The 14598-nt window shown below is 40.9% G+C and overlaps 1 protein-coding gene across 1 annotated transcript; it reads left to right on the top strand.

The window, feature by feature from the left end:
* Positions 1-578: 578 nt before the first annotated feature.
* On the top strand, positions 579-12772 carry LOC143935760 (keratin, type I cytoskeletal 42-like). Its single transcript, XM_077459866.1, has 8 exons — positions 579-977; positions 2138-2220; positions 5399-5555; positions 7420-7578; positions 8147-8272; positions 10782-10996; positions 11086-11120; positions 12211-12772. Exons 1-8 carry the CDS (start codon positions 594-596, stop codon positions 12312-12314), a joined length of 1263 nt encoding a protein of 420 aa, XP_077315992.1. The 5' UTR covers positions 579-593; the 3' UTR covers positions 12315-12772.
* Positions 12773-14598: the final 1826 nt, after the last annotated feature.

The raw sequence follows: 14598 nt of genomic DNA, 5'->3' as shown, positions 1-14598 counted from the left end.
ACCCTGAAGCCTACCAGGGATTTCCCTCACTTTGGAAAGATGTCAGCTAACTTCCTGATACCGAAGGGAAAAAAAATCTTACTCTGTAAGATTGTGCCACAGCACATTTTCATAGCTTTAGAGCCCACTGGTGAATGGGCTCTAAGACAGAACCTGTAATAGTAACAGGCTTTTTTTAATTTACCGAAAAGTATTTGTTTTTTATAACCATTTCACATGTATCCATTAGTAAACCCATTTACATACCAACCACAGGGATTAATGAATCACATTGAATGCAGGATTATCACCATGTCTGTTCAGTGACTGCCATAATCCTTAAAATATCAGTAAAACATATCACTAGAAAACTGCCATATAAAAAACAACGTCATAATTGGTATATTTAGCTGAGTAACTCTGTTTTTCAACACCAATGATCTCCCCTACAACATAAAATTAACCTACAAAAAACAGCTTATATGTTTTTTACATGCAATTTGTAATAATCCAACCTGGATTTAGTTTGTGTTTTATTGTTTAAAAAAAAGGTGATGCGATACAACACCCATCCTTGAAACTTGTATATAAACCTCGTGGATGTGGAGTGTTACATGATCCACCAAGGGCTTCTTACTTGGAAATCTACAACTTTGCACCTGCCATCTTGCACCATGTCCTGCCATTGGAAAAGTGGATCTGTAAGATCAGTTAGCAGCATGAGCAGCCACAGGGTCAGCAGTCTGGTTGGAGACTTGGCTATAGCAGCTGAACACTTTGGGAGTCATGGAGCCAACGATGGCCTTCTGCATGGAGGAGAAAAGGAGACCATGCAGAACCTCAACATCCGTCTGGCCACTTACTTGGATAAAGTCAAGGCTTTGGAAGATGCCAACGCTGACCTTGAGGCAAAAATCAAGGAGTGGTACATTAAGCATCAGCCCAAAGTAGAGGACTACAGCCCATTCTTTCGCATCATTGAGGATCTCAGATGCAAGGTGGGTTATATTAGATGGATTTTAGTAGCACTCTGAAATTTGGAATCCGTATTGTCAGACAGAACTTTGTGTGAGAAAAAAGTCCACAAGCATCAGGGGGATAACTAGAACTCAAAGGGCCCTAAAGCAAAATTGCAAAGAACCACTGTCATTATGAGGGGCTAAAAAACAATGCTATTTATACCCCTAAACATTGGTGATCAGAGTAGGGCATTCCATAAAACACACCTACAGGGATCCTTTCCATATGTCTTATCACTGATGCCAACTGTAATTGACCACATAGAAGTTATACCCAGATAATCTGAATGGCTCTACTCAAAGACCCAGGTTTTCCCTCATGGGTAGATGCTGGGCTGAGCCCTGTGGTATGTATAACAAAAATGTTTCTCCTTCATGGTAGAATGGAACTAAGCTGGCTCAGGCACAAAAGTAGTCTGCATTTGTCAACACTGCAGGCTGAATACTCAACCTGTCAACACTACGAGCAATCAGAGCAAGTTTTCAATGTAATAGAGGAGTCTAACTCAGCAGGGGTGTGTCAGATCTCTGAAGAGGGGCCACTGCTTTCACACAGAGAGCAAAGATCCAAGGGTCCTTTTCTGCAGCTGGTAGCAAGGAACAGGCTTTTTTACTCAGGCTTTAGCTGTTTTGAAGGAAAATTAACCGTAAAGCCCCATACACACTATCAGATTTTCTGCTGATTTTTGTCTTCAGATTTACCAAAACCATGTAGTGAAAGGGCCTGTCTGATTGCATACAAATTGAAACTCCTAAGGTTTGACCTCATATTATATGGCTTTGGTAAATCCGAAGGAAAAAATCAGCAGAAAATCTGATAGTGTGTATGGGGCTTAAGAAGTTGATTGTTTTGCTGTTCCCGTATTGTAAATAGCTGATTTAAGCTGAAAATCCAGTTGGCCTTTAAGGCATCATTTTGAAAATATTTTTAAATATGAAATAATATTAATGCTAAATGTATGTGATTTAGGAGTATTTAAATAAATTTGGCATCCTTTGGGGGGTCCATGATAGGCTCTTTGGTATAGTATAATTTAGTATAAACCTAAAAAAGAATACTATAGAACACACAGCTCAGAGTCACAAAGAAAATATGTTGTTTTTTAACTCATAATTCTGAACTGTTTTTTATTCCCCAGATTTTAGCTGAAAGTTCTGAAAATTCCCAAATTGTGCTTCAGATAGACAATGCCAGGCTGGCTGCTGAAGACTTCAAAATTAAGTAAGTGTAGACACCAGAATAAATGATATGTAATAGCCCTTCTCATGACTAGGGTATTAAAGAAGACTTGTCTCCCAAACTGCCTGATCACTACAACAAACCAACACAACTGACGAAGTGGAGTTTAATTGCCATAGCAGACTTTTATTAGCAAAATCAGTGCATATCAGAATGATATTCAACACAAAAGGAATGGAGCCCAAGGTCCTTGCAGGCACTTTACTTCAGTATTTTTGTAAATCTGTAGGGTAGGCCTCCAGCCGTACAACACAGGCAAATGCACCAAAAAACCCGGGAGATACAATCATGAACAACCACCACTTCACTTGCACTCAACCATACAAAATAAGGAAAGCCATACCTAAGATGGGTCCCTGCCTAATTTACATTTGACCTTAATGACCACCTTCAAGGACCCTGTAATCCTGTAAGCTACCACAGCTTCCAGGAAAAGCTCACATCTGAATGAAAGTAACTAGAGTAGGGAGGAATTTTGCCCAATGCCAGCTATCTTTCCACTGCCTGAAACACCTTCCAATCTAACCCATGAAGCCCCTCCTGTTCCTCTCTGACCCCACCATCAGGTATGTACCCCAACACTATAATTCCTTTGAAACTTTAAACTCCTCCTATGCCAAAGTCCTTGAAATCCAGTCATGTAAGCCTTGCATCTATGCCTCTGTCTCTCTTACTCAGCGTCCAACTTTAGGCAACATATAGATGGATGTTTATTGATAATTAGGTTCCATCAGCATTTAGCTCCATTTAGTGCAAGCTAATGGGACATTACACTGATGCAATATATACGTTTTTTGTTTTTTTTGTTGTTGTAAATGGGTGCTGTCAGACCATGATGGTTGCAAGTGAATAAAAAAAAAAGTGCTGTCCAATTTCATCAACCTGCAGATGGCAGATCTTGTCTACGCAGCAGAAACCAATACACTGTTTGCAGGCCTGTTAATTGCAAAACAGCAGGGAAAGCCTGGTTCTCTCCTGGATGTTGTTAGCTGGCTGTTAAATCTGATTTAACTCTTCTTGTCTTCTTTTTTAAAGTCACCATCTCTTCTCAGCAGATTCTTCATTGATAGATTATATCTTTCTTCCACCTTCCCCCAACACTAGTGATGGGCTTGGGCATGTTTGAAACCACACATGCCCAATCTCACCAGGAAGCCGACACAGGTACGGCGCTAATCACAGGCAGTGAGACATTTCACGATCTGAGCAGCCGTGGACCGGGAAATGTCTCACTGCCTGTGATTAGCGCTGTACAGTGTCGACTTCCTGGCGGGATCGGGCATGTGGGGCTTGAATACACCCAAGCTCATTACTACCCAACACTCTAATTATAGAGTTAAAAAGGCAGCTCCACATATAAGACAGGAATTTTGTCCTTGGATAAAAACGAAAAGGGTGTCTGACTAAGGGGCAAAAAAAATTAGCTGTTCAGGGGTTCAAGTGGATTGCATTAGAGGAAAATATTATTTTTAAGAGATTCATTTGAAGGAGTCAACCATTTTGCTTATATTATTAATTTTAAATTAATTGCTCATTTGTTGGTAATTTTTTATAGCTGTTAAGAGATGGTAATAAAGAAAGCCATAAAAAGATTGAATTTCAACCATTCCCTGCCAAATCAGCTAAGATTTGACCCATGGGTGGTCCTCCTGGAACCACCTGGCTTGAAAAACCTAAATCTTAGATTATTTTTTAGGCTCCATTCACACCAATGCATTTTGTTCATGCTTTTTACAGAAACGCAGGACATAGGTTCCTATGGAACATGTTCACATCAATGCATTTTTGTGCCACTGCGGAAAGGGTCAGGGACTTTTTTTTAAACACAAAACGTTGCTATTTTGGTTCAATGGACTTTAATAGAAAAGCGGCAAAATAAGCATGTATTGTGTTTTTGCCGTGGTTTGCATTTTGCATTTTTGATTCTACCCAACAACAAATTTGGCAAAAATAAAGCATAAAGCATAAATAAAATTGCAAAAAGCAAATGTAAAATTGCGGTAAAAAAAAAAAAAAGCTGCAGAAACTGTTTCCACTTTATAAATCCTGAATAATAATAATAATAATCTTAAGATTGAAAGAAAAAACTGTCAGTCAAACAGTAACTGAAACCAATCAACTGCTCAAGTATTCAGAAAATGGGCACTAGCTGTCAGATTACAAAACCAGCCAGGGGATTCGTTCATCTTCACTGTTTAGCATGGATGGGGGAATCTGTTGCATGCAAAAAATCTATGCATGTCTGGCCAGCTTTAGGCTGGATTCACATCTATGCATTTTTAGTGCATTTTGCAGATTTGCACTACAGAACGTGTTCCATAGGAAACAATGTTAAATGGACTGTAGTGGCAAATCTGCAAAATGCAAAAAGCACTAAAAATGCCATAGGTGTGAATCCAGCCTTAGTTACGCTTTTGATCTCATTGACTGTGCATTAACTAGGTTCTCTGAGTACATGCTCATTACGCTTTTTTGACAGTTTCCAGTAACAAAGAACATTTTAAAAAAAAAATTTTATAGTGCAGATATCATCAATCATTCACTTGCATATTATGTAAAACTGTAGTTGTCTACAAGAACTTGTGTATTTTAGTATGCTTTGATCTTCTGTTCAACCATGTTGTTCTCAGTCATACATTCTGGTTAAAGGATAAGTAGGGCCAAAACATGCCTACTTCTCCTTTGGTTTACAGAAGTGCACTTCTGTAACCATATTCATCTGACAGTGGACTAAGGTCCGCTGTCAGCTGATATCAGACTCTAAGGGGGAACCCAATTTTAACGTATGGTTGTACAGAAGAAAAAAAGGGTGGGGAGTTTGGTAATCCTGTGTTGTCAGTACATAACAGGACGTTAGGAGAACTCTGGATTTCTGGTTATACACAGATATTTTTCTGTACTTGCAACATCTTTAAAGGGATAAAATAAGGGGAAAATGTGCTTCAGAGAAGTACTGATTTTTTTTTACTTTTTGCCCTGACATACACTGTAATTTTCACAGTAAAAAAAAATCACAAAAGATGCAGGCTGGCAAAAAGGAAGAGACTTTAAAAAAATAGCATTATCGCTCACATACAGTATGTCTAGGTCAACTTGAGCTTGATACACAAATTTGAATGTAATCCATTATGAAGATGTTCAATAAATGCATTTTTTTCAGGTACGAGAATGAACTGTGCCTCTATCAGAGTGTAGAGTCAGACATATGCGGTCTACGTAGGGTACTAGAAGAACTGACATTTGCCAAGTCCACCCTGGCACCACAGCTTGAGAGTCTGAAGGAAGAGCTTGAGTGCATGAAGAGGAACCATGAAGAGGTATGGATTTTGGTGGAAAAAACCCTGTTGATGATCTTAATGAAAAATTACCTTCTAGCTTTGGGTCAGTTATCACCAATAGCAGGTATAGAATGCAGAGGATTTATATACAAGGACTGAGGCAATCGACCTCCATTAGGTTTCCTGCTTAGTTATCATGATAGGATCGTGGCTTTTGCCCACTTGCTCAGTAGCACAGGAATGCAAATGTAAAAAGTTGTGCTACGATGATGTTTCTAATAGGCATATGAATGAATGAATGAATGAATGAGTGACTTGTATAGCTCTACCTATGCGAACTGAATCGCCTCAGGGCACTTTCTTGCCACCAGAGTCCATCTGCGGCTTTGCATGGTCCACTTACCATTCAGAATGAAATGATGTAACCCATCCCCAAGTACATATACTTCCTGGAGATTATATCAAAGCACAGCCTACATGACAGTGTTCAGGCCTAGTGATGTCACTTAGATCCAAGCACTGTCACATGGGGGGGCATGTACTCCTCATACCCAGAAGCCCCATTCTGTTCGTAAGATCTCCAGCAGCGTGGAGAGACAAGGAAGAAGCATGGTTGGGGACTGAGCTACAGTATGTACACACCTTCTCATTTTGCCCAGAGAGACAGCATCTCTTTAGAGGCTCACGTTAAGGGATGTTCTTTTCAAACACTGAAATTGCTATTGGAATGCAAATGCATGTATTTGAATAAATAGGCTGCATTTGACCACCTTTGCCTGCAGTTTGAAGGCACCTCAATAGGACATGCCAAGGAACACAGCCCAACGCAAAGCAGATTAAACGCAGCCTGTGGACTGCCTTGTCTACTGCTCAATTTAAGCCAATGGGATTTTACTGAACTGTGTTTGACATGCATTCCAAATAAATGGCAACTGCAGGAAAACAACATAATGAGCCTTAAATGTATCTGGAATGGTGCTGAAATTATAATCTTAGAGATACTTATAACTCATGTTATGATTACCCTGGTACAAACTCTAGAAGCAGCAGGCCAAAAAAAAACAGCTGCTAACAGGCCCTTGTCAACCAGATAGGAACATTTTTAAAGTTCACAAAAAAATAATTGTTGTCTATTTACTCCCAGTGGGTGAATGATCAGAGGTTTACATTACTTGGATAAAAAGAAAGGAGCGCAAAGTGTCCAGAGAAATACAAATTCTAAGGTATTATTCATAGGCATTTATTAAAAAGTAGCAACATGTACATCAAGCCAAGGCATCGGCTGCCTATACAACTAAAGCTGGCATCCCGCCATCCTAGTTTTCGAAACCTTGATTCCAATATAACCATTCATGGGAATTGTTCCCATTAAACAGTACGCAGCAACAGCCCTGAAAAAGGGGGAGTGTATTCCCCTGAAACACATTAGCTTGATGTACGTGTTGCTATTCTTTAATAAACGCCTATAAACCATACCATTGCAATTCTCAGGACACTGGGCACTCCTTTCATTTTGTCCAAGTCTACATGCTGAAACGACCGTAAGGTCGGACGGAAAAGGCAGCAGCCCAATTTCCAAGAGGGACCATCGCTACTATCCATCACTGGGCACTATCCACCGGGAGACATTCCTTCCATTTTGCCCACATGAATACGCATTCAGGATCAGTTACCAATCCAGTCAGTCCAGTGCAGTTTCCAACACAAGCAGAGGTTTACATTAAGCCTATTACCTTCTACTAGAGATGTTAAGAAAACTGAAATTTGAACCACTGCCTCACAACTTTAGATCTAATCTACTTAGTAAAATATCAACTCAAAGACTGGTATGATTAACTAGTATTATAAGAGAAGGGTAAACCAACATATTGTATTAATATGCTATCCCATTGTATTTGTCTAGGAACTTAATGCTATGAAGGGAGAGCGAGCCGACGTCAATGTGGAAATGAATGCTGCCCCTGGAGTGGACCTGGCCAAACTTCTCAATGACATGAGATCTCAGTATGAACACATCGCAGAACAGAACAGACAGAAGGCTGCTGACTGGTTCAATGAAAAGGTAATCCAGTCATCATTAACTTCAAGGTGCACTTCAGCTTCTGCTGTTCAACTATTTTGGAACAGGGGACAATGTCAGGAAAAGTCCATTAGCACCCAAGGCAAAAAGGCCAAAGTGCGCCCCCCTTTCCCCAATGAGCTCTAAATGGCTTTGGTAGTATGGGTTGCATTTCCTGTCTTTCCTGCACCCCCAATCCTGCTGAAGAGCCCTAGGTAGCTGTCTTAGCTGCCTACCCCACAGCCTGGCCCTGACAAAGGGTCAAGTTTTATTTCCAGTATATAATGGAGGATTAGATCTAAAAGAAATATACAATATAAAAGGACACATTCTTTGTAGTGACCTAAAACTATAGTTGAATAAAGCACCTTTTTTTTTACTTTTTATTTCTTTTATAAACAATAAATATTACATTTGTTTCCCAATGCAAGAAAAGTGTAAAGCTGGACAGTGAAATGAGCCTTCATAAGACCAGGCTCATGCTACGCCTAAGCCAGGAACGTCTGTCAATGTTGGATTGTATGTGGCCTGTCAATATTAATTACATGTACTTACTATTCATGCATTCCAGAGTGCAGAGCTCAACAAGGAGATTGGCCACAGCACTGAATTGGTTGAATGTCACAAGTCGCAGTTGACAGAGCTAAGACGTACTCTTCAAGAACTGGAGATTGAGCTGCAGGCACAACTTGCTATGGTAACCTTTGCTTCTTAATTCTTTTAACAACTACATGCCACCCCACATCTCACATGGGTGGAGTAAAGACATGTAGGAGTGCCGAGTAGACTGGAATTTGATGGTGCCCTTGTCAACAAAGTTTGCTGAAAGAGCAAACATTTTGATCAGATACAAATGTCTACACATTACAAATAAAGCAGTTATATATGAAATCATATAATTAAAAAAGACAATTTAAAAAGAACACTTAGGTCTCCTTAAACTTCCAATTAGACAAGCCTGGGAATACTGATGCACTTCTTCTCAGCATCGGGAGCTCCAGGCAGGGCCGGATTAACATAGGGGCTATTGGAGTTGCAGCTCCAGGCCCCTTCCTTAGATAGGGCCAGCCTTTGCTGAATGCTGCTTACATTCGGGATGTACAAAAATCCCTGCCTGTCATAGTCACTGAGCCTGCCATCAGCCTATACTGTAAAAGGTGAGCAGATGGAGCGGGGGATGTCCAGAGATAAACAGAGAAGGGATTACAGTTTGGAGGGCAAACATGACCAAATGGTGGGCATGCATGGGGACTGGGGTGCAAAGATGAGCAGAGGCATATGGAGTTAAGCAGAGATGAGGGGTTTTGGTGTGCAGGGGAAGGTTTAGGGTGCAGAGGTTGGCAGGGGGATTTAGAATGCACAGGTGTACTGAGAGGAGATGGATAAAGATGCAAGAGAGATTAGCAGAGAGGCAGGAAGGGTCTGTCATAGTGCATACATAGTTACATGGTTGGTAAGTGTAAGGCTCCATTTACATCGCGCAGATGTGACAGAGCACGCATGTTCCCATGCATCTCATGTAAGGCAGCTCCTCCCACTCTTACCTCAATGTGGCTCCACCCATAGTGCGCCACATTACTACCCTACTAAAACTACCGAAAGGCATCTTCTCTCTCTCCACCTTCCCTCTCTCTCACCCCATCTCCCTATCACCTCTTTCTTGCCCCTCTCTCTCTTTCACCCCCTCTCTCACCCCTCTCTCTCCTGCACACCCCCTCTCTCTCTCACCCCCCCCCCCCCCCCTTCACCCCGCTCTCTCTCAACCCCCTCGCTCTTTAATTTTATTTGTTTAAATATTTAATTTGTTTTAACAAAAAAAAAAGTATTTTCATTTTATTTGGCACACCAAACTCCTCAGCACCAGGCCCATGATGCTCTCAATCCGTCCCAAGCTCCAGGCACCAGTGACAAATCTGCAGTTTCCCTAATGGCCTTGTAGCATTAGAGAACCTTGCAATGGCAAGAATTTGCCAGTGACAGGATTGCAATACAGTTATTAGGGGTAAACACATTAGAGAAATATTTCATTCTGCAGCATTTCCTTCGACGATGTAGTGACTCCTCACTCATCCAGTTGGCAAGGGAGTGACTAATGGCAGTATGAGCATTTCTTTGTAAACAACAGTATCGCTAAGGTGCCATGACCCTTATGTAATTAAAAATAAAATTTCAAATAAATACACCTAAGCACTACCCTAACACATATCCCTCTACTACCTGAACACTTTACAACTAATGTAATCCCAACACTGAAGTCCCAACACTCCCTCTCAACACTATAAATTAACCTGTACCTTAACAACCCTTAACAACCCCTAGAGTGAGCACTTTACATTTACCCCCCCCCCCCCCCCCCCACAACACTTTCTTCCTAAAACACTGAACCAATTAAGGCAAACACTGAGCCAGACTAAAGCTGGCTATGCACTGAATTTTGGCTGGTTGCTGATGTACCAGCCAAAATTCACATACTTGGTGGCCTTGTCGGCACCCTCCTGCCTGGCATCCTTTGTTTGGTAAATCAAGAAAGCACGGAAGAAAATTGACACCACACCCAAAGAGAAATTGCATCTAGCCAATTGAAGCTGATGTTTGAGTTTTGTGCCAGCTGCTGCCAGCTGTCAGAATACAATAGCTCAGCAGGGGGATCTTTCCATCCACAATGTATAGCGTGCAGGTGGAATCAGATTTTTTTAATTCAGCCTACAAAACTCTAATAGTGTATGGCCAGATTAAACCATAGTACTAATGAACCCATATTTTGCTACATACCTCATCCTGCATCCATGCATCAGGAACCCAGTACCATGACACCTAATTCTGACGCTGGCCTTAGACATGTAGTTTTTTTATTTTTTTCATTCTGCCAGCGGGCAAGTAAAAATAAAAATAAAAAAACAACTGATTTCTCCAATGATGTAGATGGGGTAGATAGAGGATCCCCCCCCCCATCGCGACATTGTATTGTGACAGCAGCACCAGCCACCGTCAGAATACACTGATCAGTGGCTGCAGCTGCAGAAGGATTAGAAAGAATTAGTACAGTCCAGAATATGAAAGCCTTGCTTAGTCTATGAGCATAAGTTTAAGGCTTGAGTTATGGCAAACCCTAATGTTTTTCTGACATTAGTACAATTCAATTTAGCATGACACTAAATTATTTTCCTGGTAGCTGGAAATAACACTTTAACATTTATTTCTTCCAGAAAAAGTCTCTTGAGTGCTCCCTGGCAGAGACAGAGCGATGCTACGGCACACAGCTGGCACAATTGCAGGGTGTTGTAGGAAACTTAGAAGAACAGCTTAGCCAGGCCCGCAGTGATCTGGAACGTCAGAACGCTGAGTACAAACTTCTACTGGATATTAAGACCCGTCTGGAACAGGAGATCGAGACATACCGCAGACTTCTTGATGGAGAACCGTAAGTTTGGTCATTTATTTGATCTACTATACATATTTATTTTGATATTTAAAAAATATTCTGATATTTATAACTCGCATGTTTTGCAGATGGCATTGCAAAGAAGTATCAATCCCCGTGAAAGGTAAATGTCATTTTTTTAAATCTTTGGTGACATTTAGCAGACATGGGAAACCAGATGATTTCCAGACACTATTCTAGCATATTGTCGAAGTGATGGGACTTCTCTACAATGCAGGACTATTGATTGATTCAAATGTTTATCTCAGCAGGATTTACATTCGTCTAGCCATTTACAATTCTTAAAAAAGCAGGTTAATACAGGAGTTAGTCCACCAAAAAATGATATTTAGACATAGATGAAATCTGGTAGATTGAGTCAGCCTCTGACTTCCTGCTGGTATGCAATGGGAACTTCAATAATGAGATGTCCTTGCCATAGTTCCCAATTCCTTTCCATTCCACTTGTGAGTTTTGGGCGCTCCACTTGTAAGTTTTCGGTGTTCTTGTCCCCCTTTGTGTGTTTCAGCTTTCCCTGTTAAATTCCCTTAAATTCCAGAGGAAGTAGGAGCTCCTAATAATTATTAGCTCTTAATAATGACCTCAGTAGCTGTGGGAATTCGACAAAATCTACAGTGGGGGTTTAATGCTCATTTAGTTTAAGGGTAGGTTCCAGCCTTGTTCTCTTTAGCCTGAAGCTCAGGGCTGCAGGAGGTCCCTGGGTGTCATCATGTACCGTGCAGGGCTAGTAACCATACAATGTATGTAGAGAATGCAGACATAGTAGGCTGCCGTTGCTGACCTAGTTTGGAAAATGCTATTGTCTGGCTGTCTATAGCTTCATTACTTCAGTAGTACAGGTCTCTGAGTTGGAAAAAAAGTGTAGCAGGTAAAGTATGACAGAATTTAGAATTCATATCCTACATACATATTTAGTTCAGTGACTTAGAAAGTATTAAAGCCATTGGGTCAGGAGCCAGGAAACTATCAAGTAGAGGTCAGCAAAGGTTGCCCATATATTTTTCAAAGTACAGATTTCATTTCCAACAAGTAGCTTTTGGGATCACTATTATAAAGCTAAAACAATTGACCTGTCTTAGATAGAAGAGAGTAATGTGTAGTACTTTAAATAACCCATCATATTTTAAGCTCTTTAAAAGTGAATTCCGTGTTCTTTGGCACAGATGCACTTTAACCTCTTCTTCCATTTCTAGAGCCCAACAAGACCAGGAAAGTCACAACCATCGTAGAGGAAGTGGTGAACGGTCGGATTGTGTCACAGAAAGTGAATGCTACTGAAGAGAAGCTGAAGATCTAACTGACATTCTAGAAGTATCTGTAAATGTTTCATGATGACTTATATGTGCCAGCAACACTTAGGCCTCATTTAAGACAGTGTCCAAAATATGAATGATCTCAGAAAGTGTGTATTACCCACAGCAACCATTTAGATGGCGAAGGAACCATATAATTGGATGTCTACACGTTCAGGTTAATTTGATAAGGTAGTGCAAAAAAGTAAACAAGGGCTGCAATCCATGGCAGCCAACAAGAGTTTCTTTTTCCACAGTGAGTTCAGTTCAGACAAAATTTCTGATTGGTTGCTGTGGACACAATTGTTGTTTTTTGTACTGTTTTATTGAATATGATTGATACTGTCTGTGGTAATACTTCTCTCAGATGCTTTCATAAATGGGGCCTAGTGATATCTGTGGGAACTTGGTGTGAAGTATCTGTTTTTCTTCCCTTTCCAATAAACTTGTATTCTGCAAATAATTTCTGCTTCTGTGCTCTGATTACTATAAATGAAGGGAAATCACTATCAAACAAATAAAAATACAGGTGAAATTCAAAATGCTCATAGCTGAAGTAAATTCACTATGTCTGTCCTTTATTGTTGAATAATATAAAGTAAGTGACTAGCCCTTTTAGAGACTGCAATTTTGTAGGTTTGTGGTCGCTGTCTGCCCCTTGGCTTAAAAACATGTAAAAAATGTAAAAGATTGTGCGCATTACTTAAGTGATTAAAATACCATGACAATGATGTAGGTGTAAATAACCTGTAAACAAAGCATTATTCGGCACATATAACAAATTAAAAATGTGCAATGACCATGTAGGCCTGAATAATATATAGTAAAGTGCATCCACTGCAGTCCAATATAAAAAGTGCAAATCAGTCAATAAAGTGCAAGCCAAAATATAAAGTGCTAAAAAAGGTGTGAAGAGGATTCAATGCTGTCCAAGTGAATTGAGGTTGCATATATTCTTTATGACAAAATGCTCACTGTAAAACGTTGACTGTAGTTCCAATGGTGTGCTCTCAGTGCTTTCAGAGCTCTTACCTCATGGGCATAAAAATATGCCTTAAGTATGTGCCTTGACCATCTATTGGATCATGCCCTTGCCTCCGTGAGTGCGGGTAAGCCAGTAAAAAGGGGAACATCCAATATGAGCAGTACGTGAGAACTTGCGTTCATTAGTTATGTCTACATGTGAAAATGAATAAGCCTCCTTGTCTCTCTCTCTCTCCCCGAAGCCTCTTCTGCTCTCTGGGACTTGTAGTCCCCCTTGGCTGCTTTTTGGATTACTAGTGAACATTACTACAATAAGTAGGGCCACTCTTCCTTCATTTCAACCTTACCTCTTAACAATCCAAGCTCCTTAACCAGCCACCACTCATCATCGCACAAAAGGTCCTCCCACTGCAAACATAGTGTAGCGGTGCCCCCATGGGTTCGATGCATGTAGTAGTTCCTGACATCACCCTGCTTGGCCAGGTATTCACTTCAGACACACATTGCCAGTCAATGAACAGTCCTTTAGCTTGTTTTTGTTGTTTTTTATTCAGGGGATTTAACTATGGGGAAAAGGGACATGGGATGCCCAAATTATTGATCTTGTTGAATTGAACAAACGTCTTGAATCTATATTGGCAGTCTCTAAAACTCCATACTTCTCCAGCACATCACTTGAGTAAACTCCACTTTCTCTACTGCGCAATCATAGTTTCCTGATACAGATAACACATGTTTAGGCCCTACTCTGAATAAGTCCTAACAGTTGAAAAGCAACCAATAGCATAACATTTGTAAGGACTTAAGCCCCCCTAGATGTGTATCCGTAACCTCCCACCCATGACTAGTGATGGACGAACTTCCGACGGGACGTTTCGCGAACGCGAAACGCGAACGGACACAAACGTTCGCGAAAACGACCGTTCGCCGCGGGCTCCATTGACTTCAATGGGAGGCGAATTTCGCAAACCTTTAGGTCGAATTTGCGGCCACGGGGTAATTATTAGGGGGTAGCACGTAGTCCCACCACCTGGACAATAGCATAATACATGTATGAGGTGAATTTGGGATCGATAACTACAAGCATTTTTTTTTTATTTGGGAAATTGTTCTGACAATTCAGGACTATGGAGCTAATGAAGGCAATGGAGGAGAGGGAAGGTCAGGGACCAGGGTAGGCAAACAAGAGGGTGCAGGAGATACAGAGCACTGACAGCAGCACCGTAATACAGAGCACTGACATCAGCACCGTGACATACAGCGCTGACAGCAGCTCCGTGACATACAGCGCTGACAGCAGCTCCG

This window comes from Lithobates pipiens, unplaced genomic scaffold (genome assembly GCF_037356315.1).
Source record: "Lithobates pipiens isolate NorthernLeopardFrog02 unplaced genomic scaffold, aLitPip1_a1.2 Scaffold_28, whole genome shotgun sequence".
Lineage (NCBI taxonomy): Eukaryota > Metazoa > Chordata > Amphibia > Anura > Ranidae > Lithobates > Lithobates pipiens.
This window is presented reverse-complemented; position numbering and strand designations above follow the sequence as displayed.

What these genes read in the sequence shown, in the direction of transcription:
- LOC143935760 (XM_077459866.1), top strand. Translation starts at nt 594, where the DNA reads ATGATCCACCAAGGGCTTCTTACTTGGAAATCTACAACTTTGCACCTG. An exon ending in GCTGAAGACTTCAAAATTAA is followed by an intron (nt 2,221 to 5,398) that starts GTAAGTGTAGAC and finishes CATTTTTTTCAG; the next exon opens with GTACGAGAATGAACTGTGCC. An exon ending in AGTATCAATCCCCGTGAAAG is followed by an intron (nt 11,121 to 12,210) that starts GTAAATGTCATT and finishes TTCCATTTCTAG; the next exon opens with AGCCCAACAAGACCAGGAAA.